Source organism: Pseudogymnoascus verrucosus (assembly GCF_001662655.1).
Source record: "Pseudogymnoascus verrucosus strain UAMH 10579 unplaced genomic scaffold scaffold_76, whole genome shotgun sequence".
Classification (NCBI taxonomy): domain Eukaryota; kingdom Fungi; phylum Ascomycota; class Leotiomycetes; order Thelebolales; family Thelebolaceae; genus Pseudogymnoascus; species Pseudogymnoascus verrucosus.
Window position 1 is genome coordinate 69,569 of NW_017263727.1, and position 27,114 is coordinate 96,682.

Genomic DNA, 27,114 nt, shown 5'->3' on the forward strand with positions numbered 1-27,114 from the left:
TCCAAGATACTAGTATAAACTATGATAGTTAAAATTTAGAAGGTGCAGCTAGAAGTGAGACTATGTGGTATCATCAGACGGAAGTACCTCTGAAGTATGCAGATATGTTCCGGCACAACCGTGAGTTGTGCCCGGTCATGAGCTGACCGGCCAGCTCATGAGGGAGAATAACTCACGGTTGTGCCAGAACAAATATATGGACGCCCATGTTTCGGTGCAGAGCCTACCCCTGGAAAATAATTATTATATCCCAAACTCATTATTATGGATTTACTATGCCAGCGGATATTTGGCATGGTTAAATTAGTCAATGAGGATTCCGGAGGACTTCCAATCTTGTAGCTCATATTTAAATAAATGAAGTGACAGTATGTATCCTATTTCCGAAGGACTCAAATATATCGACAAATAGGTAGTTGAAATAGAATTGAAGATCCACGACGCTACATCACTTATATCCATATGCAACCATCTGGTTTAAGTGAGGCACATCTCGCACCGTTCCCTCTTTACCCAACCAACCAATCTGATGATTAACCGGTCGTGGGCTGATCGCCACACTATTTTTCGTCGGCGATTGTTTTAAAACCATGAGCGTTTTTTTCGTATGGCCACGAGTGACCATTCACCTTGTAAGTGGAACAAGATTCACGCAGGACGTAACTTAGGCAATCTAGGTACAGAGTCTTGTCGCCTCTATTCCCACCAATCCACTGGTATACGAAGCAAACATCATTGCTCCATTTAAGATCAAGATCATTAAGATCGCAGACCGGAATGTTAACAAATAGCGGATATGATGACAGAGACTCCACATCTGGGCTGTTGGCTATTTTTAGAAACATATCACTCATGACGCTGCTTTTGCGCGGTATGAATTCTTTCGCGGCCTCCTGAACCCGAACTGCGGAGATCACCATTTCGCTCTTGTCGATGCCGACTTGTGAGATTGTATCTTGGGCGGTGCCATAATCGTTAAACATATACTCGCGGTCGAGGTCCCAAGAAAGCTGCCACGGGTGTATGTTAGTCTAGAACAAAGCCATGGAAGAAGATTCGAGCTCACCAGTAAATAGTTGTTTTCGCCCATTCCTCCCTCGCCATGTGGACAGTAGTACTTCCCATTGAATGTCTCGTCATAGCTCACCGTACCATAGCAAGGGTCGAATTTGAAATTCCTGTGACTAATTGCTCCCTCTCATGTGTAATCTAACAATCCCTGTCTGAATTTAACAATGAACATCCTTTGACTATTCCAAATTTCGCTGATGATTGGTGCTTTGATCATTTTGCGCATCAATTTGCGGTCAAACTCGACATATCCGGGCGTTGGATCCCTAATGCCTGTATCTGTATCTAGCATCCCGATATATTGGTTCGAAAATACGCCAGATTTTAGGATGTTAGAAAGTTGGGTACCTTGCTCAATATTTCCCGTGGCAGGATGAGCAAAGAACATTTTTTGGAAATAAATGTCAACCGTGTCCACAACCAGATCTTGCATGTCGCCAAACGTCGTGGACAAGTTAGCAAAACTAGTGAACCCCGGATCGTGGATCTGAGCAGCGCCATCAGCAAATGCACTGGCCATGCCGAAGATACCGGATGCTGCAGCACCAGCCATGCCACCGAATCCAGGCATAAATGCTGTTATTGCAGTAACAGCGCCACCCGCCATGGTGAGCCATGCTCCATCACTTATGGCGAGGCCTTTGTTTTGTTCGGCAATCAAGATTTTCGCCATTGTAGGAAGATCGTAGGCGGTATTCCCTGCCTCAGATTTATATACCTTAACAAATCTCTGTATAAATCTAGCAAAATTGGCCATTGCGAATAGAGAGTAAGCTCGTTCCCAGTCGGTCTCACAGTTTTCTTTAAGATGGACGGCAAGAATGATGCATGTTTCTAGGATACTAAATAATGAATGTAGTTAGTAATGCCCATGTAACAATGCCGACATAGGATAGGCCGCTACTAGAACTCACCTTAGACAAGATGGAAGCCAGTTGAAAAACTCGTCCTCAGTAAGGAGTCTAAAATTTGAAATGACTCGAGGTACTCCAGCATCCCAAGAGTTGGTTTTTGGTCTAGGCCACCCTTCGGGTCTCCCGCTATACCATCGAGTTCTGCAGAATTAGATATGCTGAATGAAAATACAATGGAGATGCTAAACAGAATCTTACCTCTGGTCTAACCACGTCCCAACTTGTAGTTCGTTCCAAAGCTCCGGAGACCAGCTTCCTTCATTCTTAGAGCAAAACTTATTGGCATTTACTTTGTCATCTGGGTCGGTTGGATCTATCGGACCACTTGGATTGTATGCGGGTAACATAGGATCCGGGACTGGACCCTCGCCGTCGTCACCTCCCCCAGGGCAGCTATTGAACCATATAAATCCCTAACACGTCTTAATTAATGATATCATTGAAGGAGGCAAATTCAACGATAGATGTAAGGGTTCTTGCTTACTTTAGCTGTAGTTGGATTAACATCCACTATATCAGCTCGACCTACCCCCCCTATGTTTGGGAAGTGCATGTTAGATCCACGAGAGGATCCTTTATATACTGTCCCCTTAAGGCTCCAACGAAACGAGCTGCCTCCAACACGTTCGCCGTTGGGCAGCTCGCCAAGATTTTCCCAGACCTTTGTGTCGCCGTTGAACTTGTCTACCCAGAGAAAATCTGCCCTCCCGTCCCCTAAGCAGAAACTATAAGTACTCTTGCAATATCAAGTAGAATGAGACAGGCATACCGTTAACATCAGCAAAACGATGGTTTGCTCGGTCAAATTTTTCACTAAATTTAATCTGGCCGACAGAGCGGAGGTCTGACCCATCATCGTTCAACCAAGCCTCCGTAGTCCCGTCAGGTTTCATACAAAGATAGTCAACCCGACCATTTCCACTATGTTAGACACAATTTGTTAGTATCTGCAACTACATATGTCGTGACTGAGCGACTCACGTTAGGTCGGCAAAGATCACCCCAATGTCAAACAAGCCAACACCCCACCCCTGATTACACTTGCCGCTGTTGGGGATAACCTGTTTAGCGAATGAAAATTTATTCCCAGCATAGCTGGTCTTCCAAACTGTGACTGCACCACTCCCTTTTTCAACGGCAATGATGTCGGCCTTTCCGTCGCCGTCCCAGTCTCCAATATGCAAAGCTCGACGGTCATATCCGGTTTCAAGATTGACGTGTGCTGCGTCCCAGCCACCGCCTGTTTTGAATTTGGATGTGTCAGGAGGCTGATGAAGATTCCTAAAGATGGCAACTTTGCCATCGGGCGAGATCCAGACATAATCATCGTTTCCATTACCATCCATGTCGCCCCAGTGCGCGCCATCGCCTAGAATAATCAGCCTCTACTTCTTTAAGCATAACGTAAATCAACAGCCAAAAAAGGGGTAAAGGGCGTAATTGTTGCCTTGTTATAATTTACCTTTCTGGTGCTTGCCTCCACCACCATCGTTTTTCCAACACTTGAGGTCTTTGAACATAGTAAAAGGTTCATACGGCTGTTCAACAAATACATACTATGAGAAAGTTAGAATCTTCTAGTGCGTGTTTTTTGTAGATGGCATATTGTACTTACGTCTGCACGCTCCCCATAAACCTGTCCAAAGAGAATGTTTTCATCCCGCAAAACGCCTTTTCCCATTCCGGCATGGGTCACAACAGCTTCTAACCATTTCGGTACAAGACCATCGCCATCGCCTCTCTGATTAATGTAGGTGACAACTTGGCCATATTTGTTAACCAACAGCCAGTCAGAACGACCACTATTACCTAGTTAAGACTGTCCATCCAAAGAATTGTTGCAAGATAATGAAACTTACTCGCCGTTGATATCCACTATATTAGTTGTTAGCCAAACTTGTGAATAGATCGAACAAACTTTACTCACCAAATCTCCCTTTCTGGCCATCCACGTATTTACTACCAGTGAAAACTTTTCCTAGATTTTGCCAGTATTCGGCTTTGTCACTTAGGCCGCCATTTCTCCAACACCAGACGTCATTGCTATTGTTAACAACACAATAGTCCAATCTCCCATCGCCATCGATATCTATCAAATGCATTATAATAGTTAGCAGCCTATTTCCTCAGAGGATATAAGGGAGGGTAGAGTGACATACCACCAAGCCGAACATAATCGCGTGTATATCCTTCGGGGGAACTCTTATACTATATAGCATCTTGTTAATATGAGACACTTTTTTCCGCTCCAATATATCACTTACAATTCCGCCTAAAGATTTGAATGTGGGTGGGTTACCTCCCTGATTAATTGAAACGTACCTATATAAGAAAGTAAGTATTAATCATTTTTAGTTTTGTTAGTAACCTACATATTTCCTGCTTCCCCAATGCAGATGAAATCATCAAGACCATCATTGTTCTATTTCAAATTAATATTTAATGAACAACAATTAATAAACAATATACGTACCACATCGCCCCAACGAACCCCTAATAAGCCATTAGCACATGAAATTCTGAAATTTGTAGCAAAGGTAAAAGATAATGATAGTTATCCAATGTAAGATGCACTAACCTGCTACCGGGCAGCTGTCATGGACGTCAATCTTCACTTCAGGGCCGAAAGTCCCATCGCCTTGGTTAATAAACATCGTAATCTTCAAGGCAGATCCGTCGACATAAACTATATCATCACGTTCGCCGCCACGGCCTACCTTTTGAAGACTTACCAGCTGAGCGAGAAAAAAATCGGTGTTGCTAATGGCCTCTTTCCCAACGTGGCTGTGGATTACCCCCATTGCTGTAGAGCGATGCACATAGTTCCCATCATTATATATCAACCCTGAGTTAGCTGTGAGGATCTGCATTCCAGATCGAGGATCCGCAGATCCACTTCCTAAAACCTTCGGGCAGGTTTTTCCATAGGTTCCATCCTGGAAGGTCACGTCGCTGCTTGGCTGCACAAGCCAGCCTTTTTTGTCCGCTTGGTTGATCGCATGATGCCAAACAGCCGCCATTTTCTGGTAGCCGCTTGGATTCGGGTGAGTTTTATCAAAGATCTCGTTTATGGATATGAATCCATCATCCATTTCGGCCAAAATTATGTGAAAGCCGTCGTTTCTAAACTTCGCTGCGATGTTCCGATACTGGTCGTTAATTTCTGCCACTTTTCCGGGAGCTATTGAGTTGGGAAGGAGCGTTGATAGAATAACTACAGTGCTAGGAACCTTTATGAAGCAATTCATAATCATGTCTTTCATGCGATCGCCGGCTGTGCTAACATCGTGATCTTTCGTTGCATCATTCGTGCCAGCATTAATCAAGACGGCGTTTGGTTTGAAGGTCGATAGGGCAAATTCTGCGTGTCCCGCAACCTCAGCGATTATCGCACCTGGGTAGCCTTCACTATCCTGTTGTTATTTAGCATCTAAATTTCTATAAGAATCCAGAGTATTTATCATACGTTGTCTTGCATAGTCCCACCTGGTTGGCTGCCAACCATGTTTACTTGCCATCCGTCGAAACGAAGTTGGTCCCGTAAGAATTTCCTATACCCATTGTTGTCTGCTCCTGGTACTCCTTGGCCCTTTGTTATAGAGGCTCCGAGGGGCATAATACGGAGATAGTAATTCGCAGCGCGGCGACTGATGTCCTCAGGGAAACTCGAGTTTCCAGAATAGAACGGAATGGCCACGGTAGAAGCACAAAGAGAAATTAACACGCCGTACTTGGCATACGCAATTTTGAACGACACCATGGTCACTCCAAGACAACAAAGCTGTCTATCAAGCTTGTGAAAACGACTTCTTGTACTCTGGAAGTCTTGTGGGCGAAATGTACTTTAATAATATTCCGTTAATCGTTTGTCCTCGGAGATGAGAATGCCAAACTCAACGCTACCGGGAGTTGGAAGAACTGTGAGCCCTGGCAATCCCATTCGAATCCATCGTCTCACTTGGCAAAGCAACCTAGCAGAGAAATCGGGGCATGGGATATTGGTTTGAATAATACTAGTTAAAAATCCTCCTCCACGAAGGCACGCTAACAATACCAGCATGCGAAACACCACGAAGATATCTGCACATACTTCATATCAGTAAGCATATTATCACTCTGTACATATCTGGTACTGGAGTACATTACTTCGGGCCGTTACTATTATTAGTAATATCCCCTTCAAGTGACATAGTTGTAGTGCCTATCCTATGTGCCTGAATGTGTAAATACCGACTCCTATTCCTTCAAGTCTTTCGACTCCTCTATTTTTCGGGCTGAATTGTAGGATTGTAGGATTCGCCAGTGTAATTACAGACCTTGGCAACATATAGACCACTGAATATTCCTTGGCGACTCGGAGAAAGGTACAAATGACACCACAGGATTGACACTTCCGCTAACAGACACGGCAGGTTTAAACATGGATGATAGTCCTTTGATGTGGCCTAATACATAGGCTAGTTCCTCATTCGTATATATAGCGGGATAGGGCGGGTGGGTGTTGGGGGTGATGCGGGGATATTGTAGTTATTCAAAAACATGCCAGCTCGCACAATGAAATACCCTGGTTAACTTCAATAAGCATAACGTATAAACACCTTTCCGCGACCTACCTTCTAACCCCCAAGATAACTTACGTATAAATTCTATAGCACAGAGTGGCCTTCCAACTAGGTCACAGGGCGGTGGGTGTGATCCACGGTGCGGCATGTAAAAGCACCAGTCACGTCGGTATTTGCCCTAGTAATGTAGTTAGTTTCTGAATGTCATTAATCATACTGTAGAGTAACTTATCCGGTTTAGCCGTGCTCTTCAGCTCGTGAGAATTGTCCCAATTGGGAGGTTTCTTTCTCCTTCTAATAAGGCATCCGTCTAGCAACGTGGGGGCTAAAGCTCGTACCCATAGGGCAATATGTCACAATACATAGTGGCTTCTAGATCTAAAACGAGTGTAATAACGACGATATTTTGGTCCCTTCAATCGTCCTTGGTTTACCTACTCCCATTTACATGAGTTTGTTGTCTCATGTTTCTACCGTATATCACAGCACGTTATGCGATCTAGAGAGCAAAGATGGGGGAATCTGCCAAAGCGCACGACCATCATTTTGGGATCGAAAGGGTTGAAAAGTTGACGGTGGCGTTTATGGAAGGACGATAAAATATTGTTTATTGTCAAGCACATCTAGGCCCAGTCGAAATCAAGGCTGGTAGTAATGCACAGATAAATGTGTATTTTTGGTGGTGAGGGTGTGGGAAACCACCACCATGTGGACGTTGCGGGGGTGTGCATTTATTTTGGGGGGTGTCCAAGGTTACTACTCATTGTTCGCGGTACTGACAGGGGGTTTTTCCCGCGATTCCTTCGTCACTCACACCTCCCGAATCTAGCTTGGCCTGCCATAATACCCTGACAACCAGATCCTACGGTGCCATTCTGCACAATCCTCCAAGCTCCCAGCCTTTGCCGGCGAATGCTTCCTCTCTGACATGCGCATAATAGCGCAACCGCAGTCGGCATTGGCGCGAGCCTGGAGAAAATTGACTGGGGCATCGGGGCAGCAAACAATCCTGCCGCGTGAACTGTGAGAAGCAGGAACTCAGATCCCCGAAGAAGGGACAAACAACAACTACAGGTTATTTTGTCGCGTAAATCTGGGCGATAGATTTAATAATGAGAGATATATTACTTTGCGAAAACTTGGGTATGGCCAATACTCAACTGTTTGGCTGGCGCGTGACCTGAGGTACAAATCCGAACCACTACGATTCAATCGAATCCTTGGATCTGTCATTGACACACCCCTAACACCATACTAGGAGAGTGGCCGAAGGGTGGTTCAACTCCACCGTCGAAGCTCCCGGTGGCAAAGGCACCTCTCCTACGTATCACAGGAAAATAAAACAACTACAATGCTTCCAAATCCGAACCACTAATTTAAGGGGCTCTCAGTAAGCTAACAGTATGCACCAGAACGAAAACACACGTGGCCCTTAAAGTTTTAAGGTCGGATTGTTATAATGACAATCATGATATTTTCGAGCTTGAGATGCTACAGCACATCGAACATGAATCGTCCCTATCGACCCATGCCGGATAAAACCACGTCCTTCGGCTGCTCAACCACTTTCGCCACGAAGGAGAAGAGGGAACTCACGTATGTCTTGTGTTCCCCGTTTTGGGGCATCACCTAGGCCTTCAAATTGCCAAATTTGACCAGGGACGCATCCCAGTGGCTGTGATGAAGGAAGTAGCTCGGCAATTACTTCAGGGGTTGGATTATTTGCATCGAGAATGCGGCATCATACACACAGGCAAGGCGCTCAGTGCAAAAATAGCTTGAAAGAGTTAATAATTGACCAATCAAATATAGACCTGAAGCCATCGAACATACTACTCGAGCTGGATGATTCCAAGGCAGTTGTTTCGAGATATATCGAGCAAACCCCAGTTCGAACCACAGAGACAGATGCTGGCAGCGAGGAAGGCGTAATTGCGACACCCCTGAGTGAAGTTATTACAACACCATTAATCTCAGAAATGGATAATATTCGTGTGAGGATTATCGATTTTGGAGTCGGTACGGTGCCCCTGACCTCCATTGGGACCCCTTTGCAGCGGGGATGTTACTGACTTACTGTTCGCAGCATCTTGGGTGGATAAACATTTATCAGATCGGATCCAACCACCTCATCTGAGAGCCCCCGAAGTTACGCTGGGCGCTCCGTGGGGTACGGGTGTGGATATATGGAGCTTTGGGTGTCTCGTACGTTACAGTTTCCAGACACATTTCTAGAAAGTATGCATTCAACAGGGGGAGAAATAATTAACATTGCTCTAGATTATTGAGTTCGTGAAGGGCCATCTCCCATTCCCTGGGGCCGCATCGCGGGATGGAACATGGACAGCGGAAGATGACCGGCTCGCACAGCTCATCGAGGTTTTCGGGCCTTTTCCTAGGGCTCTTCTTGAACGAGGCGCCAGGCCTAAGGAGTTCTTCGATGAAGGTATGCTGGAACGAATGAGTTCCGCCAGCTGTCTTTGATGTTCTTGGCGATAAATGCTAACCTCTCCACCAGGTAATTTGCTGCGTATCCCAAAGCTTTCGCCCGCGTCTTTCCTCTCATTGATGGATGGCGAGACTGAGGTCCTTCGAAGGCCGAAGGATATGCCGAAGGCCGAGGTGCCTGTCTTTGTCGACTTCTTGGAGAACGTGCTGGCCATTGATCCCGATGACAGGAAATCAGCGGCTGAGATGCTGAAGCACCCCTGGCTTGTTCCAGAAGCTGTGAGAACAGCTCCACCCGAACGCTCTTAGCCCAAGCGCTTTTCTAAACCACCCTGCTTCTTTCCAATTCCAGCCACTTTGTATCGCTTCTGCCGATTACCACCCTTGTCAACTCTTGACTGGCGTTCATTCTGCCCCCTCATTTCCATCGCAAACATTTGTCTCTCCACAGCCACCAATGCGAGTCGTTGGACTTCTGGGATACCAATCATACTGGTGGATGTACCGGCCCTTGCGATTAATCTCCTATCGAGCGTTGCCGGAGGCGTTGCCTCAGACTCCTCCTCATTGAGGAGGTGTCGGCGTAATGATGGCGCGGAGGATGAGCGCCTCTTGGAATTTCTATGAGTGCTGCGCGCGCCTGAGCGAGAACCAACGGTTTTACCCGATGGTAGGTGCAAGTCATCGTCGTCATCCGGAACCAAATTCACTCCTTGGGGCTCGTCCTGAGAATCGTCGACATCATAAAACTGCCAGAATTTATGTCGGTCGTTCGAAAAATCAAGTATGCAATGGCCTTTGCCACACATGTGATCTTGGACGGCGAGCCTGTTAGGTTTTAAGCTCCCGCAGAAAAGGCATTCGTGGAAAACTGATATTAGGGTATAGAGGTAACCGAGAAGAGAGTCGATGTCGGTGAGTTCTTCGGAATTGGGGATAAAGAAGCTGTGGGCGTGAGACATGTGTGCGATATTAGAACCTAATGACGTAGATTTCACGTTGCAGAATAAACAATCCAGCGAACTGAAAGGTTTGGCTGGACTGGCCGGTTCATCTTCCTTGCGGGTGTTTGAAAGGGGAGAACTTGGTTCAGGGGTTTCGTCCGGCGAAACGGGCAATTTGGTGGCTCTCCTTGTGTGATTTCGTGATTTGAGATGTTCTTGCCATGCTTTTTGGTTCAGAAAATTCTGGCCACAGGCAGAGCACGAAAGCTGAAATCCTGAAGACGCGTCTGCCGCATCGGTTTCAGGAAGCACTTCCCCGTTGAATGTAGCCTCTGATATTGGAGGCAAGGCGTCTATGCGGCGCTTCAAGTTGCAGACGCTAGTTTTATTAATATTTCTAATAATAACTTGGCTTCGATTTGCCACTCACTGCCAATCATCTTTCATATGCGCCCTCTGTGTTTGCCTGTCGGTAAAATTGACACGGCATGCCGAACAACTATAGACTTCTTTGGCTGAATTTTCGCTGGTAGCAGAAGCAGCTGCACCAGATCCTGATCCGGATCCTGATCCGCTCATTGTAAATAATAAAAATTTAATAAAGAACAATCAATAAAAAAACTGCTGCGTGAATAAATAGAGTAAATCTTCAAAAATACAGCAAAATAGCAGATGTACAAAATTAGAATGCACTTATAGCCCGAAGAAAAGAATAAACCTGATCACTTATATATTAGAGCATATGCTGACTTGAAAGTATGAGCGACAAAATACGTAGATGTCGTATCCGTCAATATGCGCCGGAGGCGCCGAAAGCGCCGAATGCAATGATGAGCCATGATGACTCAGAATGAGTCGCGGATTTGGGGAGTGACAAGGGTGGGGTTGCAATTACTCTTTTCACGAACACCAACATAGCAGCCATCAATGCCTCAATTCATAGCAATAGCATGAAATATTTCCGCTAGTACTTTATCATCGTCGCAATTGACTCATGTGATGTTTATAACGGTCTTTCCATGTTGAGGAATAGAAGGTTGATGATACTCGACAACAGCACATCCACGCTATACTAAATATAGATAGAGTTGCCACTCAAGCATTCCAACATCATCATCGCTGTATCACTTGAGTCTTGAGTTCTCGGTGCGAACTGAAACCTTCAATCCCTAACTAATAACCCCCTTCGGTCAACTCGCCACCCCACGTCGGCGCCCAGCATATAGCCTACCGATTCCTCCCACCGCTCCTGCTTCACCAAATCCGCTGGCTCAAACTCCTTCACGGATCGCCAGTTACCAGGGTCAACCTCGGCATCCGAACCGTCCCAGAGGAGATATTTGGCAAGGTGCGTGTAGCACTCCAATCGCTCCTGAAGTATGTTTTCAGCATACTCGTCTTGGTAGAAGCCATCCTTGGGACCATCGGGGAAGAGCGCCGTAGATTTGGATTTCGGGCTGAGGTGTAAGGATAGGTGGTGTACGGCGGGTAAATGATATGTCAGGGTTTCGAAGTGCGTTCGAAGGGGGAAGATGGCGACGTAGGTTAGTGTTGTAGCCGTGGCGGGGTATAGTGGAGTGATGAGGAGGGAATTCAGGAGTGAAGGGGCTCGATGGTGGCGTGGAGCGTCATAGTTCAAGCTGGCTTCCATGTGGGATCCTTCGTTGAGGAGAACGGAAGTCCAGGGCCGGATCTCGAGAAGTCCTTGGGGCTGAGAGACGGTAGTTTCGTTATTTTGTGGTTGATCAAGCTGCTTGGAAGACGCCAACTTTTCCACCGAGAGCTGTAAGATTTGATACTTGATATTAAACGCATCCGCGTCTTCCATATCAATTACACACCTAGTAAGGTCCCCGAGTAACCTCGGCGGGGCTACGATAGTGACAACCCGGGGGTTAATGACCTGGAATAAATCCGCCCAGACGCTTTGATACTCCTCGGGCTGGTAGCCAAGGACGCGCTGGATGGGTGCTTCATGGTTATAAACGCCCAGTATGAAGCTGGACACCACAAGATCGTGCGCTTTGAAGAGACCGAGAAAGGCATCCACGTTGCCCTTCAGATTGAAGCTGCATAGGTGGCTATCGCGGAGGATGAGGCGAGTATGCTTGAAGAGAAGGTGGAGCGTAGAGCGACGCCACGTGCGGCTGACCAAGGACGCATTTTTCAGAGTTGTGCTTTCCGCGCTGGTAATTGAAAAGCTAGGTTCTTGGCTTATGGCGTCTGAGAGGGAAAGAATAGGCCCCGCGGCATGATGAAAGATGAGGTCAAAGATCTCGCGAGGTAGGGACTCGATGGTTGTAGCTGTTGTGGGGTGGTCTACGGGGAGGGTCCTGGTGCCTTCCACGGCTGGTAGCTCCATGGCTTCACCCGCGTTCTGGAAGGTGCTAATTATTGGCGCCCAGTGTTTGACAGGTCTAAGCGGATCGTCACACAGGGGAACAAACTAGTTTCTTGCCATGAGTTTGCCGTGGATCGTGTTTTGTTGATGTCCAAGTTAAGTTCCGATGTAAGATTCTTAGTAATCATAAAATTGGAGCCTAACTAACTCTAAACCGTATTCCCGGTCCCGTCGCAAACAATCGTGTCGCCATTTCTTCATTATTGTGCCCCTGGTATTTCCCCCCATCTAACGTATTAAATATGATTGTTTGTCGCAGTAGTTGAGGTCGATAATAGCAACAGACTATTGCATGCTGAGTCTGCTGCACATGGATCAAGCCGGCTGAAAGAGCCAGCCACATGGGCCCTGACATGCGCCCTGGTATGGCGACAGAACCAACCCCAGAAGTTCACTCTGGAGATGCGGATTCTCGCGCAAACTCTACATCACAGAACAGCACAAACATGCTGCGCACCCTCCACAGCAACCAGCGAGACACGCATCTGTATTGCTACCACCGCCACCCCCCCCGCCGCCGCCGCCTCCACCGCCCGCTGCTGCTGCAGAAGCACTCGGTGCGTTATTGATGATAATTGTTGGTTGCTCTTTGACCGGCGTCATCATAATGGGTTGCTGTGGCGGCGCCGCTACCGCCTGCATTGTGCCATTTGGTAGCTGGATGAAGTATTGCTGTTGGGGTTGTGCGAACTGAGGTTGTTGCGCAAACTGGCCTTGTTGGAAGTATGCTTGCTGAGGCTGCTGGAACTGAGGCTGTTGAGGCATCGGTGCCGCCGACGGGCTCGGCGCGTATGCTGGCGGCAGCTGTCCCTCGTGCGCCTGCTGCATATGTATCGAATTGGGATCGGGGTGCTGGTACGAGTATGGTTGTTGACGGCTTGAATCACCCTCGGAGGGGATCTTCTGTTCTTTAAGGTTGTCTGCCATGTTTAATGTTTAGGAACAGAGTAGACCAAGCTGCGAAGACAGCGGGGAATGGGCGGGAGATGAGGTATATGCAGCCTCATGGTGGTTTCGTGGTACACAGCTGCGCCCAAGGGCATACTGCAAGGCTTCACATCGATGCGGGTCATCCAGTTGGCCGATGCAACTTATTCTGAGTGATTGTGGCGCGGGATGGCATGGGATTTCATGCATGGCAGGGGGATGAAGGTCGACATGTGCCTGATAAAGAGTCCCAAATTGGGACTAATGGGCTTGGTAGTGGTGGGGGCCCAATTAGAGTACGCGGGTTGGGCTGTGCAAGCGCTGTGGACATTTATTGTTTCAGGCGCTGTTGGTATCTACAATATCGGCCGTTACAATATTGATTATCGCAACAATAAATAGGAAAGCACATACGAGGCAAGAGGAAAAGGGCTGTGGAACGGTTATTGTTAACACAGTATCTGCTATGAAAAGGGCCTAAGCTGTAACGGTGAAATATAAATATAATCATCGTGACCTACCTTGAGCTTTGCTCTAATTCCCTGTGGGACAGCCTTGTCAACTGGAGGCCGCCACTGACAACACTAAATGCGGCCGGTTCCATGAGGTTGGAGGCCTCCAATATCCAGCCTTTGCCAGCAAAGCAGACACTCGCAATTTACACTGGCACCGCGCTGATTGACAGACGTCTGATTGTATAGAGCCTTCATAGACTGCCCTCCAAAGTAATAGCAATGCCGTTCCTGATGGGTTCCAAAGAAATCTCAGAATAAGAGCGGGTAGCTCTACAATTGCTTTATATGTAGTGAAATATAATTACGTGAACCTGTTATCGTAAACAACTTTTAGAGAAATATTATAGATACTATAAAAGAGTACTCTACACAACAAAATAACAACAATAATATGATATTTAATAGGAAGAGTGATGAGGTCGTAAATTATCACGTGAGTAAAACGATGGGGTGGTCGAATGGGCCAGCCTTGGGAGCCCGTGGGAGCCTTGTACACCTTCACACGCAACCCGTGCGAAAGGTCGCACGCACTATCCGCACCAGCTATGGTCCACCCTAGGGACGGCCCTCTAGCGGGGTCACTTCCCCGTGCTGATCAGGGTGTAGAATATAACCACACTTCATACATCTGCCCAGAAGACTTAGACGTTACTTTAAGCAACAATTGTAACAATCCATCCTCGGATGATATCGCATCTTTTCTGGAATATGCACAGTTCGATAGCCGTGACTCTTCTCGATACCATTGCGATGAGGATCTTCGAGACATCATTACTCCTCCTCTGGACCTTTCCAGCCATTCGAGGACACCGCTCTCACCCCACATAATCCACAGCGATGTTTCGTCAGACTCTCCATCTTCACCCGAAATTACTCAGTGGCATAATTACCATATTTAAGGTGATTTCTTGCCGTACATTACGCTCATTACCAAGACTAATCCTCTCTCTAGACCCGAACCGGCATCCATGTAGCCCTTCGCAGGATGTACCTTCCGAATTATCCCTCGGTCATTCGAGTCCTGCGCAGAGACAAACCACACCCACAAGTCACGAACGACATGAAACAGACTGGGAATACAATCACGATAACTCGACAAGTCTAGATTGTCCTTCCTCCCATGGTCCTCCATATCCCACAGTTCAACGAAATATCGACACGCATCCCTCTATAGACTTTGGACAATTTATCCACTTTTCGCCAGAACCACCATTACCAGATGACATTCTGAAGTCAGCTCGCAAGCGAACATCAGGGAGGAGGTCACGGAGGAAATACCTACAGCTTGTCTGTGATTCTTGCCCAAAAGAATTCTCGCGTCGTTGCGATCTCAAGTAAGCAAGCCATATCCATACCAAAGACACACTATTGATGCTTTGCAAAGCAAGCACGCGAAGATACACGAACATTCTTTCAAATGCAATATTCCTGGCTGTAGCTTCACACAAGGATTTGCTCTCCAGAAGGATCTCCGGCGCCATATTAACACCATTCACTGGCAGAGCACGTTTACGTGTCACGATTGTGGGCAGAAATTTTCAAGATCTGACAATTGCCAGCGGCATGTCGAAGAGCAGCATTCTTGACGTTCTCTACGATGTGCCTCATATCTATTTACCGTAAGGGGGTTAGATGCAAATTGGGGAGTAAGCTTCCTTCATGTTTTTCTTATGCCTATGGATTTCTCTGCGCTTCGGAGCTTCGCTTGCTGCACTTGCCCACAAAACATATCAACATTCCGGTCTACTTTACTTTGTACTGCTAATTTTTCTCTATTTTATCTATAACTAAAATATATATAGTCGCTAGAGAATGCAGTAAATTTAGAGCCTGGTCATTATAGTCGTTCAGTTTATGAAATAGTCAACTCCCCACTCAAAGGAAGAATTCTGCTACTAGCACCAACCCAGACCGGATATTTCCCCTGCTGCAAGACCCAAGCTTGCTCGGCAACATTCCAATCCGATAAATCTCTTCGCAAAAGCGTGAACTTGACAGTCTCGGTCTGGCCGGGCGCAATCTCGACCTTATCGAATCCACGAAGCTGTCGCACAGGGCCGCCTGGGATGTTAACGTATAGCTGTGCTACTTCCTTTGCTGTGACATCGCCGGTGTTGGTGATTACTGCAGTGGCAGTTGCGATAACATCCCAGAGACTCTCCCTTCCGCCTTCGATGATGGGGGATTCGGGAGCAGCGCGGGATGTGTTCGCATTTTGGACAAGCGACACGCTGAGGTCCGAATATTCGAATGTGGTGTAGGTCAAGCCGAAACCGAATTCGTATCTTGGCGTGATGTTCTTCCGGTCAAAATCGCGGTAGTCAATGTAGACACCCTCCGTGAAGTCATCTTGTGGGAAGAAGAAGAATTCGTCAGCTGGCTTGGCGATGGGAACGTTGTAGTCTGATTCGTTTCTGGCGACTGTGTAGCTCATTTTGCCAGATGGGGATTCATCGCCGAAGAGAAGTGAGACGGCTGCGCGGCCTGAGTCCTGCCCTGGGAGATGAGCGAACATGACAGCGGTGATGTTGGGGTGCTCGATCCATGTGTCCACGAGGCGAATACCGGCGTTGTGGATGACAACGATGGTGTTAGAGCAAGCCGAGGCGACGTTGAGAATAATATCATCGGAGTAATCGTCTGTGGATTTCAATAATTAGCATATTCTGTTATGATATCTCTTGAGCGTGGTCACAAACCATGAAGTCCTTCTCTATCCACCCCCTCAGTGGCGAAAGCGTTGATGAAAACTAGGCAGGTATCACTTGCTTGGTCAACAAGTGGCGCAGTCGAGTGGAAATCCCAGAGTAACTGGAATCCATCGGCGTAGGCTCTCTCTTGAAGAGCATCAAACGGAGCTGAGATGTACGCAGGAGCTGTTCCGCCACTACCCCCACCAACGATCAAAGTCCCGTTCGGACCGATCTGGCCAGGATTGGTAAATGGGGGTGCGAATGCGTCTCTCCAGAAGAAATCGGTGTTTGATAAGAATCCGAACTTGTAATTGAAGTTGGCATCGACAAGATTGACACGAGGCGGTGCCACTGCGTCGTAGCCAAATAGAGACAAAAGCTTGGGCTTCTTGAAAGGGAGGGCCTTGTTGACATTCTTAACAAGTACGTGTCCTTCGATTGCACCCTGAAGGAGAATGGGCTTTGAGGCGGGATCGCGGGCGTTTACTGCTTTGTGTGATACGTTGTACTGAAGGGGCAGGCTAACTGGAGGGAAATCTCTCTATGGGGTGATTAGCGAAAAACTCTTTCGTTGGATAAGTAAGGACTTACGTCTTGACCGAGTTGATACCAGGCTGCGACAATTCTAGTTGCCACTGAAAACAAACAGTTAGTGACAAATGCTGATGGGTGGAATAGTTGGAACTTACTATCGGTAAGACGAGCTTCCGGAATACTGCCATTCTTAACGAATGTTGTAAGGTTGCTGCCGTCTTTTCCCCAAAAGAAGCCACCATTAGGCATGGCCATGTCTAATCCTCCTTCCGCCGAAGCGATACCAGCATCTGGAATTGTTAGCAATATTCAAACCTGGGAATAAGAGACAGCATACGCTGAGCACCCCAATCAGAAACAACGAAACCTTCAAATCCAAGCTCAGTCTTTAACAGGTCATTTTGGGTCTTCTGGTTGTGGCAACCGTAAGTGTTGTTGATTCGCTGGTAGGAGCACATGACTGACGCGGATCCAGCATGGACGGCATCGGCAAATGGCCACAAATACAATTCGTGCATTGTCTTGTCGTCAATATTAGATGAGACAGATTCGACGGTCTGAGAAATATTCGCAGGATTTGACGAAGAAAGTCCACCACCACCAATCCCTCCACTGGCTGTGCTAGTTATTGGGTTGCGATTTTCTTCCTGCTCATTTCCAATGAAATGTTTTACAGAAGAGATCACACCCGCGTTTTGGATGCCCTTGATAGTATCATGGACGAGACTTCCCGAGAGATATGCTGGAAACCTGTTAGTTTGGTGTTCACTCATGCAAAGGGGAACAACGTACGGTCATTGCTAAACCCTTCCCAATTTCTACCACCAAGAGCAACTCTTCCTAACGGACCTACCACAGGACCTAATAGAACATGAACTCCCTTTCTCTTGAACTCAGCTGCCATATGAGTAGCACGCTGCAGAGTCAGAGCTTTGTTCCAGCTCGTGCCCACACTAATACCCGCGGGATAAGCGTTGACAAAATCCGTGGCTCTCAATCCCTGGCCAGCATCTGCTAAACAGAGGCCTTCCCAACCCAGACGGGGTACGGTGCCAGTGACACCTGAACAGCCTGTTGACGGAGTGTAGCCCACAGTAATGTTGGCTCTCTCTGCAAGTGTCATCTGAGAGACAAGGGCGACAGCTTTGGCGTGAGCTGTTTGCCATGATAGAGTACCAGGAGCCTCCGCTAATAAACGTTAGCTGTTGAAAAGCAATAAAACCAGAGCTTAGGTTGGGGTCAGTTATCTCACGGGAGGGTAAGACAGATGGCGACTGCCCATAGAAGTGGGAGTCATCGGTAATATTTTGACCAAAAGAAGTGCCAGCGAAGATACTCAGCGACAGATATGAGGCTGCCGTCACTCTAGCTATAAAGGAGACCATTTTGAACTGCCTTTATCGAGATGGTGGTAGAGAAATTGAAGCATAGGACGAAACCCGCCTTTTGTATCCAGCTCAGATAACGACATTTCTCAACATCGGATTTATCTTTTCATGTCGGTGTAAATTCATTCTCTAATCGGACCTACTTTCCAAGTATTCCCTCCGCAACCTGTGACGATTGTGAAAACGTGCCCCTCAGCGAGTATGTTCCCGCTATCTCTTTGGCTGTCGTCGAGTTGCGAATCGTTGGGCAAGATCGTCCCTATGGGGAACGGAAAGTCACCTCCTGCGGAGGGGATCGCATGATCTCAGTCAAGCAGTCCACATAGCACTCCCCAGTCATTTGTTCAACAGACCGAGGTCATAGGGGCTTAGAAGACGTTGGAAAGAGCCAGTATTAAGACTCTTAACGGCGAAATAACCTTGACCGGGCTCTTGGCATCTATGCTCATCGCCGAGTACGTAGTCTCTCTACTGAGAGGCGTTTCCCTAGTATACGAACTGGCGGGAAGCCGGATCTGAGAAGTGCATATATGCCGTCTCTAAGAGCTGTAAGTAGGGAGTGTAGCTGTGCGGAGGGGTAAACTTCGGCTCAATCACCTCTCAGTCACCCGTCAGTCAGCTACTTTGCCCCAACTCGGCTTTTTCGTCCATACTTCTTCCGTGATGAAGCTTAACTACCTTGACCAACAGCCAACCAATCCTGGTATGTGGTGGGGTACAGCATTTTGGTGGGGTACAGCGAAACCCCGCATTCTCCGCAACTACTAAAGTGCCTCCCCTCCTTCTCCATCCCCGATCTCGGGTTTCTTACATACAGAGTTATCTTTGTGCAGGCCTAGGAGCTTAATAATGTCACTGGGATCACGGAGATGGGCCGAAAGGGGAAGTCTTGACCAGCGCATAAGATGGGGTGTGATCGTCTCCCACTTGTGAATTGCCGAAGTTTACCCTCAAGCCCCATAATTTGTTAATGTTTGCGAATACTCCCTAACAAGTGCCCTTCTCTCATCGTCCTTCTCCAGCGATTCTTGCTACGTTGATAACACCGAGACCTCTACCTAACTCTAGAGCTTGATATAATGGGCTACTGCGTTCGAATGTTCACTCTGATTCAGGAGCGTATAGCTCTGCCGACGTTTTCATCCCAAAGTTGATGGCCATGCCGAGGCTCCTATTTTTTTTAGGCGGGGTGGGTGAAGGGTCGATGCCACTGTCCATCTTCGTTAAATTGTCTATCTAGGTCCGAGAAGTGGGGATGTAAAGATTGCAGCCTCTCCGCTTCCCCTCAGCGTTGTCAACCAACTACCGAACGCCGTAGAACGATATTTTCGTTTATTTAGCGCATCCACATTGCGGAGACAGGCAAAAAAAAATTCAACCGCCATAATATGGAGATTGTACTGTAATGCATCAGCCGTGAATCGAACACGGGGCCCATCGATGGCAACGATGGATTTTACCACTAAACCACTGATGCTTCTTGTTGTTGGCCATGGCGTATTGGCACATATGGTCTTTGGGCCCCGGATGCTCTACACACACTCCGCTGCTTTTGCGATGCACCATTTTCGTCTTTTCGCACTTGCAAAAGCGGCTCCCCTTGCTGTTCCTCGAGCATGTGTGAGGTGTGCAGTGCAAGCAGAGTTCTACCCCTTCTCAGCCTAGCTGAGGGGCTGGGCGTCGTGCCTGTGAGCCTGCGATTCAGACCCCAGCTAACTCCAAACCTAGTTATGCTTTTAATCAGACTTCGGAATAGTATTACAACAGCGAAATTCCATAGCATTAACAATACAAAAGGATTGGAGTAGCCGTACAACAAAATTAATAGACAAAATTTCAGGGACACATACACTAGCTACGTTAATTAGCAACTTGAACGTGGCATTAGATGTCAATGGGAGTATAAATGTCAGTCGGAAATTCCGATTAGAAAACTCCGACCAACCGCACGTAATCCAAAAGAAGTATAGTGTAGGATGCTCTTAGGGTCGGATAAGCATAGATCTAACGCTAACAACAGGATAACCCGTCATTTTGGGCGTAAAAACCGACCGTATCCCACGGGAATGTCCGTTTCCCCAACACATATCAAATCAAAGGCACTAATTATGTCGTGAAAACCACCCTCCCAACTTAACAAGGACTAGGATGCCGAGAGAAAGATATATGAGCATTTACAACGTGACAGCAGTTACCCAAGCATACTCAAATACTTTGGGAGGTGCCCCACTAAATATGAGCTGCTGCGACGTGGTCTGGTATTTGAATACCACCCACGTGGAACTCTTTTGGCTTCGTTTGAAAAACTGGATGGAATTGAGGTTTCTGAGAACGATCGACAATGGTTTGCGGTCCCCTTTACCCTATTCGAGAAATTCGTATGCTGCAATACCGTCATGCTCTGACTTGTCTCTATTGGCTGGCCCTACCAGATTGTATCGGCAATAGACTTTATCCACCCATGCAGCGTCAATCAGATAACTCATGCACTCATGGGCCATACATATCCCGCGCGAAGTGTCTCTTCTGGAAGTAACACCACCGTGTGAAAACCCCCGGTCCAACAACTCCTGAGAGAGGCCAAGAACCCCAGATAAAGATCAACAATCTCTCGATTTCGATCCTCGCGCTCCGGTTCACGTTCCCGACGATTGCCTAGATGCGCTCCCCCCTGATCCTGCTCTCACTGAACTTGAGCAGAAGCGAGAGCAGTTGAAAGCTGGGACGTACAGAATTCAGGGGACGAGCATCGAAGCAGAGGTTCGGCGACTTACCGCCGTAATCGGTAGTCCCTACCAATGTCGTAGTAGCACGGAAGGTTGAAATTCAATGTTCCGAGGTAGATTGGGATGTAATTTCCTTGAAGTGAGCGCAGTCGATTATAGACTTTCTCTCCTAAAGAATATCGTTCTCGTCCATCCCTTTAGCAACCAGAGTATACCCGTGTGCAGAGTGTCGGATTTTAAAGAGTGCTCCTCCAGCCCCTTTTAACGTAGAGCGGTTTACAGTCAGCTTGTTACTGCAGTCTCTTGCGAGCTGGATACGAATACAGCGGAGGAAGTTGCTTTTCTACATGTGTTAGTTTCCATGATATTTAAAGGTTGCGACGCCAGTCATCTAGAACGCCACCAAATACTAAAGCAAACAGACACTTCTGAGTAAATAAATAAATAAAAGCTCTGCTCTGAGCTAGTCTAAAGACTATCAAGCAGTCTAGTATTCATGTCAGCTCTAAAGTCTATCCAATATCTCGAAACAGCATTGAAGCTGAGTTTGAGACACGCTCTCCAACCAAAGGAATTTTCGCAAGCAGTCCCTACACTGGTCTTGATTTTGCAGTTGGAGCGAGGCAGCTGTGCGCATGAAGTGGTCCATGTACCAAGGGCATAGCGGTCCTCCAATCGTTGCCGTGGAGCCCATGAACAGAACCCAGAGGAGTAGCTTAGATAGCATGCTCCATGAATAGGTGAGATCCGTTTCCTCTAGAGCCGCGCGGAGGCTTGCTCCGAAGGTAGTCAAGGTCGTTGACATCACATGGGATTCTCCTAGCAGAACGGTCCTGATGAAGATCAAACATGAGATATGACAGCACGACAGAATTTGACAGTGATTAATAGTTGTGGTTGTGATTGTTACCGGCGCAGAAAGTTTGCCCTCAATAGCGAGGCATTTTTCCTTGAACTGGGATGGCATTAAATTCAACTTGTCGTTCGACTGGGCTAGCCCAAGGCTCACAATCAAGAATCGAAGCTCGCAAATTATGGAAATGAATTCGTCAAAGATGATAGATGTGTGCAACAAATCGGCGAATCCATGACCCATCAAGGCCATTTCAGTTCCAGGATAGATGTTTAGTGGAAGAGTATTCAGCACCGCTTGTGATCGCAGTAGCGTGAATTGCAACCTGCTACCAAAGCTACATGCACAGCAGAAGTCCGCCCTATTATCGAAGGTAAGTCAGCTTTTGTTAAAGCGTAGCTTGGTTGAACAGAGCAATATAATTATATACCAGAAAATAGTGTCTCGGACCACTGGGTTTAACCATGTCGCATCGAGGCCACCTCCCAAGGAGATCATTCGCCGCATCCCAGCCATGTGGATACGAGCTGCTTCATAATCCTTGTCGAATACCTACCAAATCAGTCAACTAGTCTCCGTCATAGATAAAATAGCAACTCACAGCTTGGGTGAGGAGACCAAGCACAGCAGCCATTGTTATGTTGCTGATAGCTCTTGAGGAATCTTGATCCCGTAGCCGTTCATTCAAATGACTAATGCTCATTTGTGAATACTTTAATACTAGTGGACAAGCACTTTGTCGCCTCAGAGCCGCAAGCTGACCTGCTGACGAAGCCATTGCCCCGTATAATACAAGTGGATCCGATATTATCATTGGTAGCCATACATCCTTCATAGCGCTGTAACGTCCTAATGGTGCCAACGCGGGCTCAAGATTTGTCATGGCTGTGATCCTCTAATATCAGTCATCATAATACTAGGCTTCACTAGAAACAACTCATAATGTTTTGGCTAGAATTGAGAAGAACATGAGCATGACTTACTATAATGCATGAGTAGTTTCATCTCCTGCTCGTGAAGGGGAACTGATAATGAATTAAATGGATCGCTACTACCAGCCCCGAGTCCTCTTAGTTGAATCTCGGACGTCTGCCTTTTTCGAGATTGTACTTTCTGTACAACTGCAGCAGTTTCATTGCGAAAGTTGAGATCGAGGTGATCCCGGTATTTCGGACAAACGTAGCCGGCCCTTAAGCATTGTTTGCAGCCCGAAATGTCTTGGCTACACTAATCGGATATGTTAGCGAGTGTTCTAGTACTGAGACACATGCCATTTCTTGTGTTAGGAATGAATATCATTAGGGGTGCCTAACCTTGATCTTTCGTTGACGGCAATTAGAGCAACCTTTGCTTGGCTTACCGCAAAATACCATGACGATTCGAGCAGCCGTTATTCGTAAGTAGTGTGTAGATCAATATGGCAGTTGGGACAACTGTTTTATAATAGTGCCTGATGACCGACGTAAAAGCACGGGCCTAATGCCACGTGGCTACCTAAAACGGCAAATGGCACTAAGTTTCTATCAATAAGAAGCGAGCGCCTAGCCCTACACGGTATGCATCACGTTAGCGCTTACTATGGGATGCTTATAAGTGATTATCTGATGTAAGAAGCAAGGGCTTGAATCCCCTAGACCGCTGTCACATGGGGGTCCAGGGGACTAGGGTACCATAATCCAAGCTAGTTATGTAGGGAGACAAAGCGATACCCTAGTAAGCCGACTATAATAAAGTCGATAAACTACCAGTCATTTACTAAGCATTGCACTTTCATGATCCCTCGCTCAGCCTCCTCCACCTGTCTAGACTTTTGTCTGTAGATACCACGCTTTCCTTGATCAGCTTCCAAGCATCTTCGCCGACGGCAAGCCTTAGGGGTAAATCAGGGCTCCTGACAATATCGATAATTCTCTTCGCGACGCTTGGTGCAGTCGCCCAGTGTGCCCGTGCTTCCGGACTTGCAAGGAATTTCTTTAATTGATTCGTTGGACAGCTGGTGTCAACATAATCAGGATGGGTCGCGGCATAGATGTAGTTGCTTCCTGCAAACTCAGTCTTGACACCCCCTAGTTCCAAAATGAGGTATTTGATGTTCCAGTCTGGATGGACTTCCAAGGACGCACACTCTGTCCAACCTTCGATGGCGAATTTGCTGGAATCAGAAAGAGGTTAGTTAGTGGTTTTCTCACAAAGGATGTTATTATGTATGAATAGTATCATTACCTTGCCGAATAAGACGAATTTCCTGCAAACCCAAATCGTCCTAGAAAAGAACTAATCTGAATGATCAACCCCCCTTGGCCCACCGGGTTGACCTGGCGAAAGGTTTTCATAGCCTCTAATGACATGTTGACCGTGCCCCAGTAGTTCGTTTCGAAGATCGCCCTCGCTTCTTCTTCTGTGATGCCTTCGGCATCGCCTAGAATACCATAGCCTGCATTGTTGACGACGATGTCAACATGACCAAAACGCGTAATAGCTTGTACAAAAGCAGCTTCAATACTTAGCCTACTAGTGATGTCAAGTTGTAATGTCAAGATAGATGGGGTGTCTGGAAGATCAGACAGTGTGGCGAGGTTTCTAGCTGTTGCTACGACGCAATGTCCAGATTCCAGAATCTGAGCGCTCAGGGCCGCGCCAATGCCTGAGGAGCAGCCTGATACTGGAACTCGCATTAAAAGACTATCCTCAATTTGATTAAGGAGAACTCACCCAGCCACACGAGCTTTTGACTTGCTTTCGCCATCACGATTGCACCGTCGAGCTGATATGATGAGTTACTAGAGCAGCTATTAACCGTGATATTGAAAACGCTTAAAATATTCGGCGGGTGCTCATATAAAGTGCAGTCTTGTATCCTTTATAGTTTTATATTCGTAGTAAGTAGCGCCTCATTGTGTTCATTTAAAAACGTAAAAGTCAGGTCGGGCTTATTTCTCATTAACTCGCATGGTCGGATTGGATACATCGCACTGGTATCCTTAAACGATGTTGCTCTAGTCTTTGCATTAATCTGCGGTTTCACAGTGGACTGCTGTTACTGCAAAAGCAAGAGCCTAACCGTACGTGGTATTAAATACGTTAGTGCCTGCTAGTTAAAAGCACAGCATGAGGCCGCATGGCAGTTGCCTCAAATAGCAAATAGACTAAACTTCTGTTATTACCATATAAATTGAAAGAATTCTATGCTCCATATGACTAGACTATTAACAACCTGTTAGGAAACCACGCCACCACTCTGGGTGGTTTTCCTTAAATTTTGCATCTAACCCACGGTCGGGGGCGTGCAAAGATTTCGGACCCATGCAACCCAGACTGTCGGGGGCCTATGACGCACCCTGATTCTGCCTATCGTGCCATTCTATTCATAATTGTAAGGATCTCAATTTGCCGCGAACATTTCGTTGTTTGTTTCAGACCATGATGTCTCTCTTGGTACTGTGCTGTACTCAATTTTGTCGAAATTTCTCTGGAAGCCGAAGCCAGGGTGGAAAATGCAAAACGCGATGCTAGCGATTGTAACCATGCTACAAGAAATGTGTTAGGTACGGCCCTGCCTATAATGGTATGAGTAGATGACGACCTACCATGATTCGAGAATGATAAACAGGGTTTCGTTTCTCATAAGCGGATTGTCCCAGCCAGGACCCAGCTCAGCAACTCTGTAGACGCATCTTATAAATATTGATAATCCGAATACTAAGGCCATGATCAGGAAGCCTCGGAATGGCATTGAGCTGCGCATCAACTTGTATTTTGGATTCTTACGCTCTGGATAGCGACGAATACGGATGGCCAAATCTGCGCACATGCAACCAAATATGAACATGGTTACAACCTGCGTAATGAGGCCAACCAACATGAGGCGATTGCCTAAGTTCATTGTAGAATCGGTTGTAGAAGACGACGCCAACCCACCACCAGCACCTTGCAATGATAGGGAAACCCAGTCGCAAAAGATAAAGAATTGAGAGTAGCGGATTGGTGCAATGCGTGAGAAGTCTCTTCCAAATATCATGATACTAAAAGAGTATGAGCATATATATAAGAGGTATTAAGGGCATGGTATTACATTCGCCCGAGACAGAGATATAGGGCCGCAGAATAGAATGCTGGCGCAGTTGTTAAACACACAACCTGCACCAAAAATCTGCAAAACTGCTCAGCAATCATACAAATCATCCTAATTATGAGAACATACGTGCTCAAGTTATATGGGTTCTTGTGCATGAATACGCGTCCCACATATCCGATGACCTCAGTCATTGAGCCGAGAACCATACAGACCATAAAAGTCCATGTTCGATATCTGATGCCCCAAACAACATGCGCGATTAGAGACACAGCAAAGAGAGAGAGGAAAGCAATGCTCGCGGCCAAATTGGGTGCATAGCCTAGGGGAGACCCATCCGCTGGACAGTCAGGCCCAACGCCAATATTCGCGCAAGTAGTTAACGACATCATGAATGCGATTTACTAGAGACCGAGGTTGCAGGACCTATTGAACAAATTATGCTCAGTGACACGGTTGCGCAAAGTAAAAGAAAGGGAACGGGGATATATAACTAAGGAATGACAAAAAAAACAATACAACATTGTCGACAGGGAATATAGTTCCAGCCGCCCACGGCTCTGTATATACTGTAGGAGCTAGGCGCATGGATAATAATACGAAAACATGAATTGGCTGGCCAGGTCTTTATGAGCAAATCTACTCTGCCTAGAGAGCCTTGTCTAAGATTACTCAGGCGGGTCACCTTCCTTCGTGCGCACCTTGTTTTAGTCTTTTTAGTAGCGTACGCGAGTATCTTCCGGGCAAATTGAGGAATGCGTGTTTGTAGAATAGAACTAACAAATGTTACAGCGTTATCAGCTTTTTACTTTAGGGCAAATGATTAAGTATCTTTACCTATAAAATCAACTGCAGAGATACTTACTGTTGGGGGAAACAAACATCCCCGTGGAATACGGTCGGTTTTTACGTCCAAAATGACGGTTTATCCCGTGGGACCGTCCAGCTCCCAGCTGGGCTTGCGAGTGAGACAGTGGCGCCATTTGGAAGCCACTGATCCAAAGCCCAACTCAGCTCGGAAAGCCCAACTTGTCAGGGTTTTGGGGGGTTTCCCCCAGGACTACAA

At 46.9% G+C, this 27,114-nt stretch overlaps 10 protein-coding genes and 1 non-coding gene across 11 annotated transcripts; 1 reads left to right on the forward strand and 10 right to left on the reverse strand.

Annotated features, from left to right (window-relative positions):
• Window positions 1-503: 503 nt before the first annotated feature.
• On the reverse strand, window positions 504-1,568 carry VE01_10219 (uncharacterized protein). Its single transcript, XM_059464134.1, has 2 exons — window positions 1,067-1,568; window positions 504-1,010 (listed from the first exon to the last, which is right to left on the reverse strand). The coding sequence occupies exons 1-2, from the start codon at window positions 1,088-1,090 to the stop codon at window positions 561-563; spliced, it is 474 nt and encodes a 157-aa protein (XP_059319253.1). The 5' UTR covers window positions 1,091-1,568; the 3' UTR covers window positions 504-560.
• Window positions 1,199-6,010, reverse strand: VE01_10220 (uncharacterized protein; the record flags this gene model as incomplete). Its single annotated transcript, XM_018279624.2, has 16 exons — window positions 5,452-6,010; window positions 4,564-5,398; window positions 4,459-4,478; window positions 4,358-4,407; window positions 4,250-4,307; window positions 4,145-4,193; window positions 3,913-4,074; window positions 3,845-3,860; window positions 3,601-3,787; window positions 3,448-3,541; window positions 2,967-3,354; window positions 2,755-2,906; window positions 2,470-2,699; window positions 2,184-2,398; window positions 1,986-2,126; window positions 1,199-1,913 (listed from the first exon to the last, which is right to left on the reverse strand). The coding sequence occupies exons 1-16, from the start codon at window positions 5,743-5,745 to the stop codon at window positions 1,199-1,201; spliced, it is 3,606 nt and encodes a 1,201-aa protein (XP_018125458.1). The 5' UTR covers window positions 5,746-6,010.
• Window positions 6,011-7,667: 1,657 nt separating this feature from the next.
• VE01_10221 (uncharacterized protein) lies at window positions 7,668-9,304 on the forward strand (the record flags this gene model as incomplete). The annotated part of the gene is made up of 5 exons (XM_059464135.1): window positions 7,668-8,300; window positions 8,360-8,566; window positions 8,634-8,752; window positions 8,828-8,993; window positions 9,066-9,304. The coding sequence occupies exons 1-5, from the start codon at window positions 8,228-8,230 to the stop codon at window positions 9,302-9,304; spliced, it is 804 nt and encodes a 267-aa protein (XP_059319250.1). The 5' UTR covers window positions 7,668-8,227.
• VE01_10222 (uncharacterized protein) lies at window positions 8,799-10,624 on the reverse strand. Its single transcript, XM_059464136.1, has 2 exons — window positions 10,370-10,624; window positions 8,799-10,318 (listed from the first exon to the last, which is right to left on the reverse strand). Exons 1-2 carry the CDS (start codon window positions 10,516-10,518, stop codon window positions 9,301-9,303), a joined length of 1,167 nt encoding a protein of 388 aa, XP_059319251.1. The 5' UTR covers window positions 10,519-10,624; the 3' UTR covers window positions 8,799-9,300.
• A 14-nt stretch (window positions 10,625-10,638) lies between these two features.
• On the reverse strand, window positions 10,639-12,849 carry VE01_10223 (uncharacterized protein). The gene has a single exon (XM_018279627.2). It carries the CDS (start codon window positions 12,299-12,301, stop codon window positions 11,102-11,104), a length of 1,200 nt encoding a protein of 399 aa, XP_018125474.1. The 5' UTR covers window positions 12,302-12,849; the 3' UTR covers window positions 10,639-11,101.
• VE01_10224 (uncharacterized protein) lies at window positions 12,764-13,466 on the reverse strand (the record flags this gene model as incomplete). The annotated part of the gene is made up of 1 exon (XM_018279628.2): window positions 12,764-13,466. The coding sequence occupies exon 1, from the start codon at window positions 13,265-13,267 to the stop codon at window positions 12,764-12,766; it is 504 nt and encodes a 167-aa protein (XP_018125475.1). The 5' UTR covers window positions 13,268-13,466.
• A 2,111-nt stretch (window positions 13,467-15,577) lies between these two features.
• On the reverse strand, window positions 15,578-18,458 carry VE01_10225 (uncharacterized protein). Its single transcript, XM_018279629.2, has 7 exons — window positions 18,262-18,458; window positions 17,802-18,197; window positions 17,347-17,751; window positions 17,165-17,299; window positions 17,067-17,110; window positions 16,482-17,016; window positions 15,578-16,422 (listed from the first exon to the last, which is right to left on the reverse strand). The coding sequence occupies exons 1-7, from the start codon at window positions 18,392-18,394 to the stop codon at window positions 15,635-15,637; spliced, it is 2,436 nt and encodes an 811-aa protein (XP_018125459.1). The 5' UTR covers window positions 18,395-18,458; the 3' UTR covers window positions 15,578-15,634.
• A 1,344-nt stretch (window positions 18,459-19,802) lies between these two features.
• VE01_10226 lies at window positions 19,803-19,874 on the reverse strand (the record flags this gene model as incomplete). Its single annotated transcript has 1 exon — window positions 19,803-19,874. It is a non-coding gene; the product is annotated as a tRNA-Gly (tRNA).
• Window positions 19,875-21,548: 1,674 nt separating this feature from the next.
• Window positions 21,549-23,400, reverse strand: VE01_10227 (uncharacterized protein). The gene is made up of 5 exons (XM_018279630.2): window positions 23,290-23,400; window positions 22,960-23,203; window positions 22,578-22,668; window positions 22,407-22,528; window positions 21,549-22,337 (listed from the first exon to the last, which is right to left on the reverse strand). The coding sequence occupies exons 3-5, from the start codon at window positions 22,608-22,610 to the stop codon at window positions 21,629-21,631; spliced, it is 864 nt and encodes a 287-aa protein (XP_018125476.1). The 5' UTR covers window positions 22,611-22,668; window positions 22,960-23,203; window positions 23,290-23,400; the 3' UTR covers window positions 21,549-21,628.
• A 346-nt stretch (window positions 23,401-23,746) lies between these two features.
• VE01_10228 (uncharacterized protein) lies at window positions 23,747-24,722 on the reverse strand (the record flags this gene model as incomplete). The annotated part of the gene is made up of 3 exons (XM_018279631.1): window positions 23,747-24,128; window positions 24,200-24,638; window positions 24,689-24,722. The coding sequence occupies 3 exons, from the start codon at window positions 24,720-24,722 to the stop codon at window positions 23,747-23,749; spliced, it is 855 nt and encodes a 284-aa protein (XP_018125470.1).
• Window positions 24,723-25,358: 636 nt separating this feature from the next.
• Window positions 25,359-26,487, reverse strand: VE01_10229 (uncharacterized protein; the record flags this gene model as incomplete). The annotated part of the gene is made up of 4 exons (XM_018279632.2): window positions 26,178-26,487; window positions 26,049-26,126; window positions 25,564-25,998; window positions 25,359-25,503 (listed from the first exon to the last, which is right to left on the reverse strand). Exons 1-4 carry the CDS (start codon window positions 26,438-26,440, stop codon window positions 25,359-25,361), a joined length of 921 nt encoding a protein of 306 aa, XP_018125471.2. The 5' UTR covers window positions 26,441-26,487.
• Window positions 26,488-27,114: the final 627 nt, after the last annotated feature.

Bases quoted from the DNA above. Each gene is read 5' to 3' on its own strand.
- VE01_10219 (XM_059464134.1), bottom strand. From the start codon at position 1,090: ATGGGCGAAAACAACTATTTACTG. The intron at 1,011-1,066 runs GTGAGCTCGAAT...CACCCGTGGCAG, and splicing joins GCGAAAACAACTATTTACTG to CTTTCTTGGGACCTCGACCG.
- VE01_10222 (XM_059464136.1), bottom strand. From the start codon at position 10,518: ATGAGCGGATCAGGATCCGGATCAGGATCTGGTGCAGCTGCTTCTGCT. The intron at 10,319-10,369 runs GTGAGTGGCAAA...TAATAAAACTAG, and splicing joins CATATGAAAGATGATTGGCA to CGTCTGCAACTTGAAGCGCC.
- VE01_10223 (XM_018279627.2), bottom strand. From the start codon at position 12,301: ATGGAGCTACCAGCCGTGGAAGGCACCAGGACCCTCCCCGTAGACCAC.
- VE01_10225 (XM_018279629.2), bottom strand. From the start codon at position 18,394: ATGGTCTCCTTTATAGCTAGAGTGACGGCAGCCTCATATCTGTCGCTG. The intron at 17,017-17,066 runs GTAAGTCCTTAC...ATCACCCCATAG, and splicing joins GGTATCAACTCGGTCAAGAC to AGAGATTTCCCTCCAGTTAG. The intron at 16,423-16,481 runs GTTTGTGACCAC...TGAAATCCACAG, and splicing joins GGATAGAGAAGGACTTCATG to ACGATTACTCCGATGATATT.
- VE01_10227 (XM_018279630.2), bottom strand. From the start codon at position 22,610: ATGGCTGCTGTGCTTGGTCTCCTCACCCAAGCT. The intron at 22,529-22,577 runs GTGAGTTGCTAT...CTGATTTGGTAG, and splicing joins TTGGTCTCCTCACCCAAGCT to GTATTCGACAAGGATTATGA. The intron at 22,338-22,406 runs GTATATAATTAT...CTTCGATAATAG, and splicing joins GTCCGAGACACTATTTTCTG to GGCGGACTTCTGCTGTGCAT.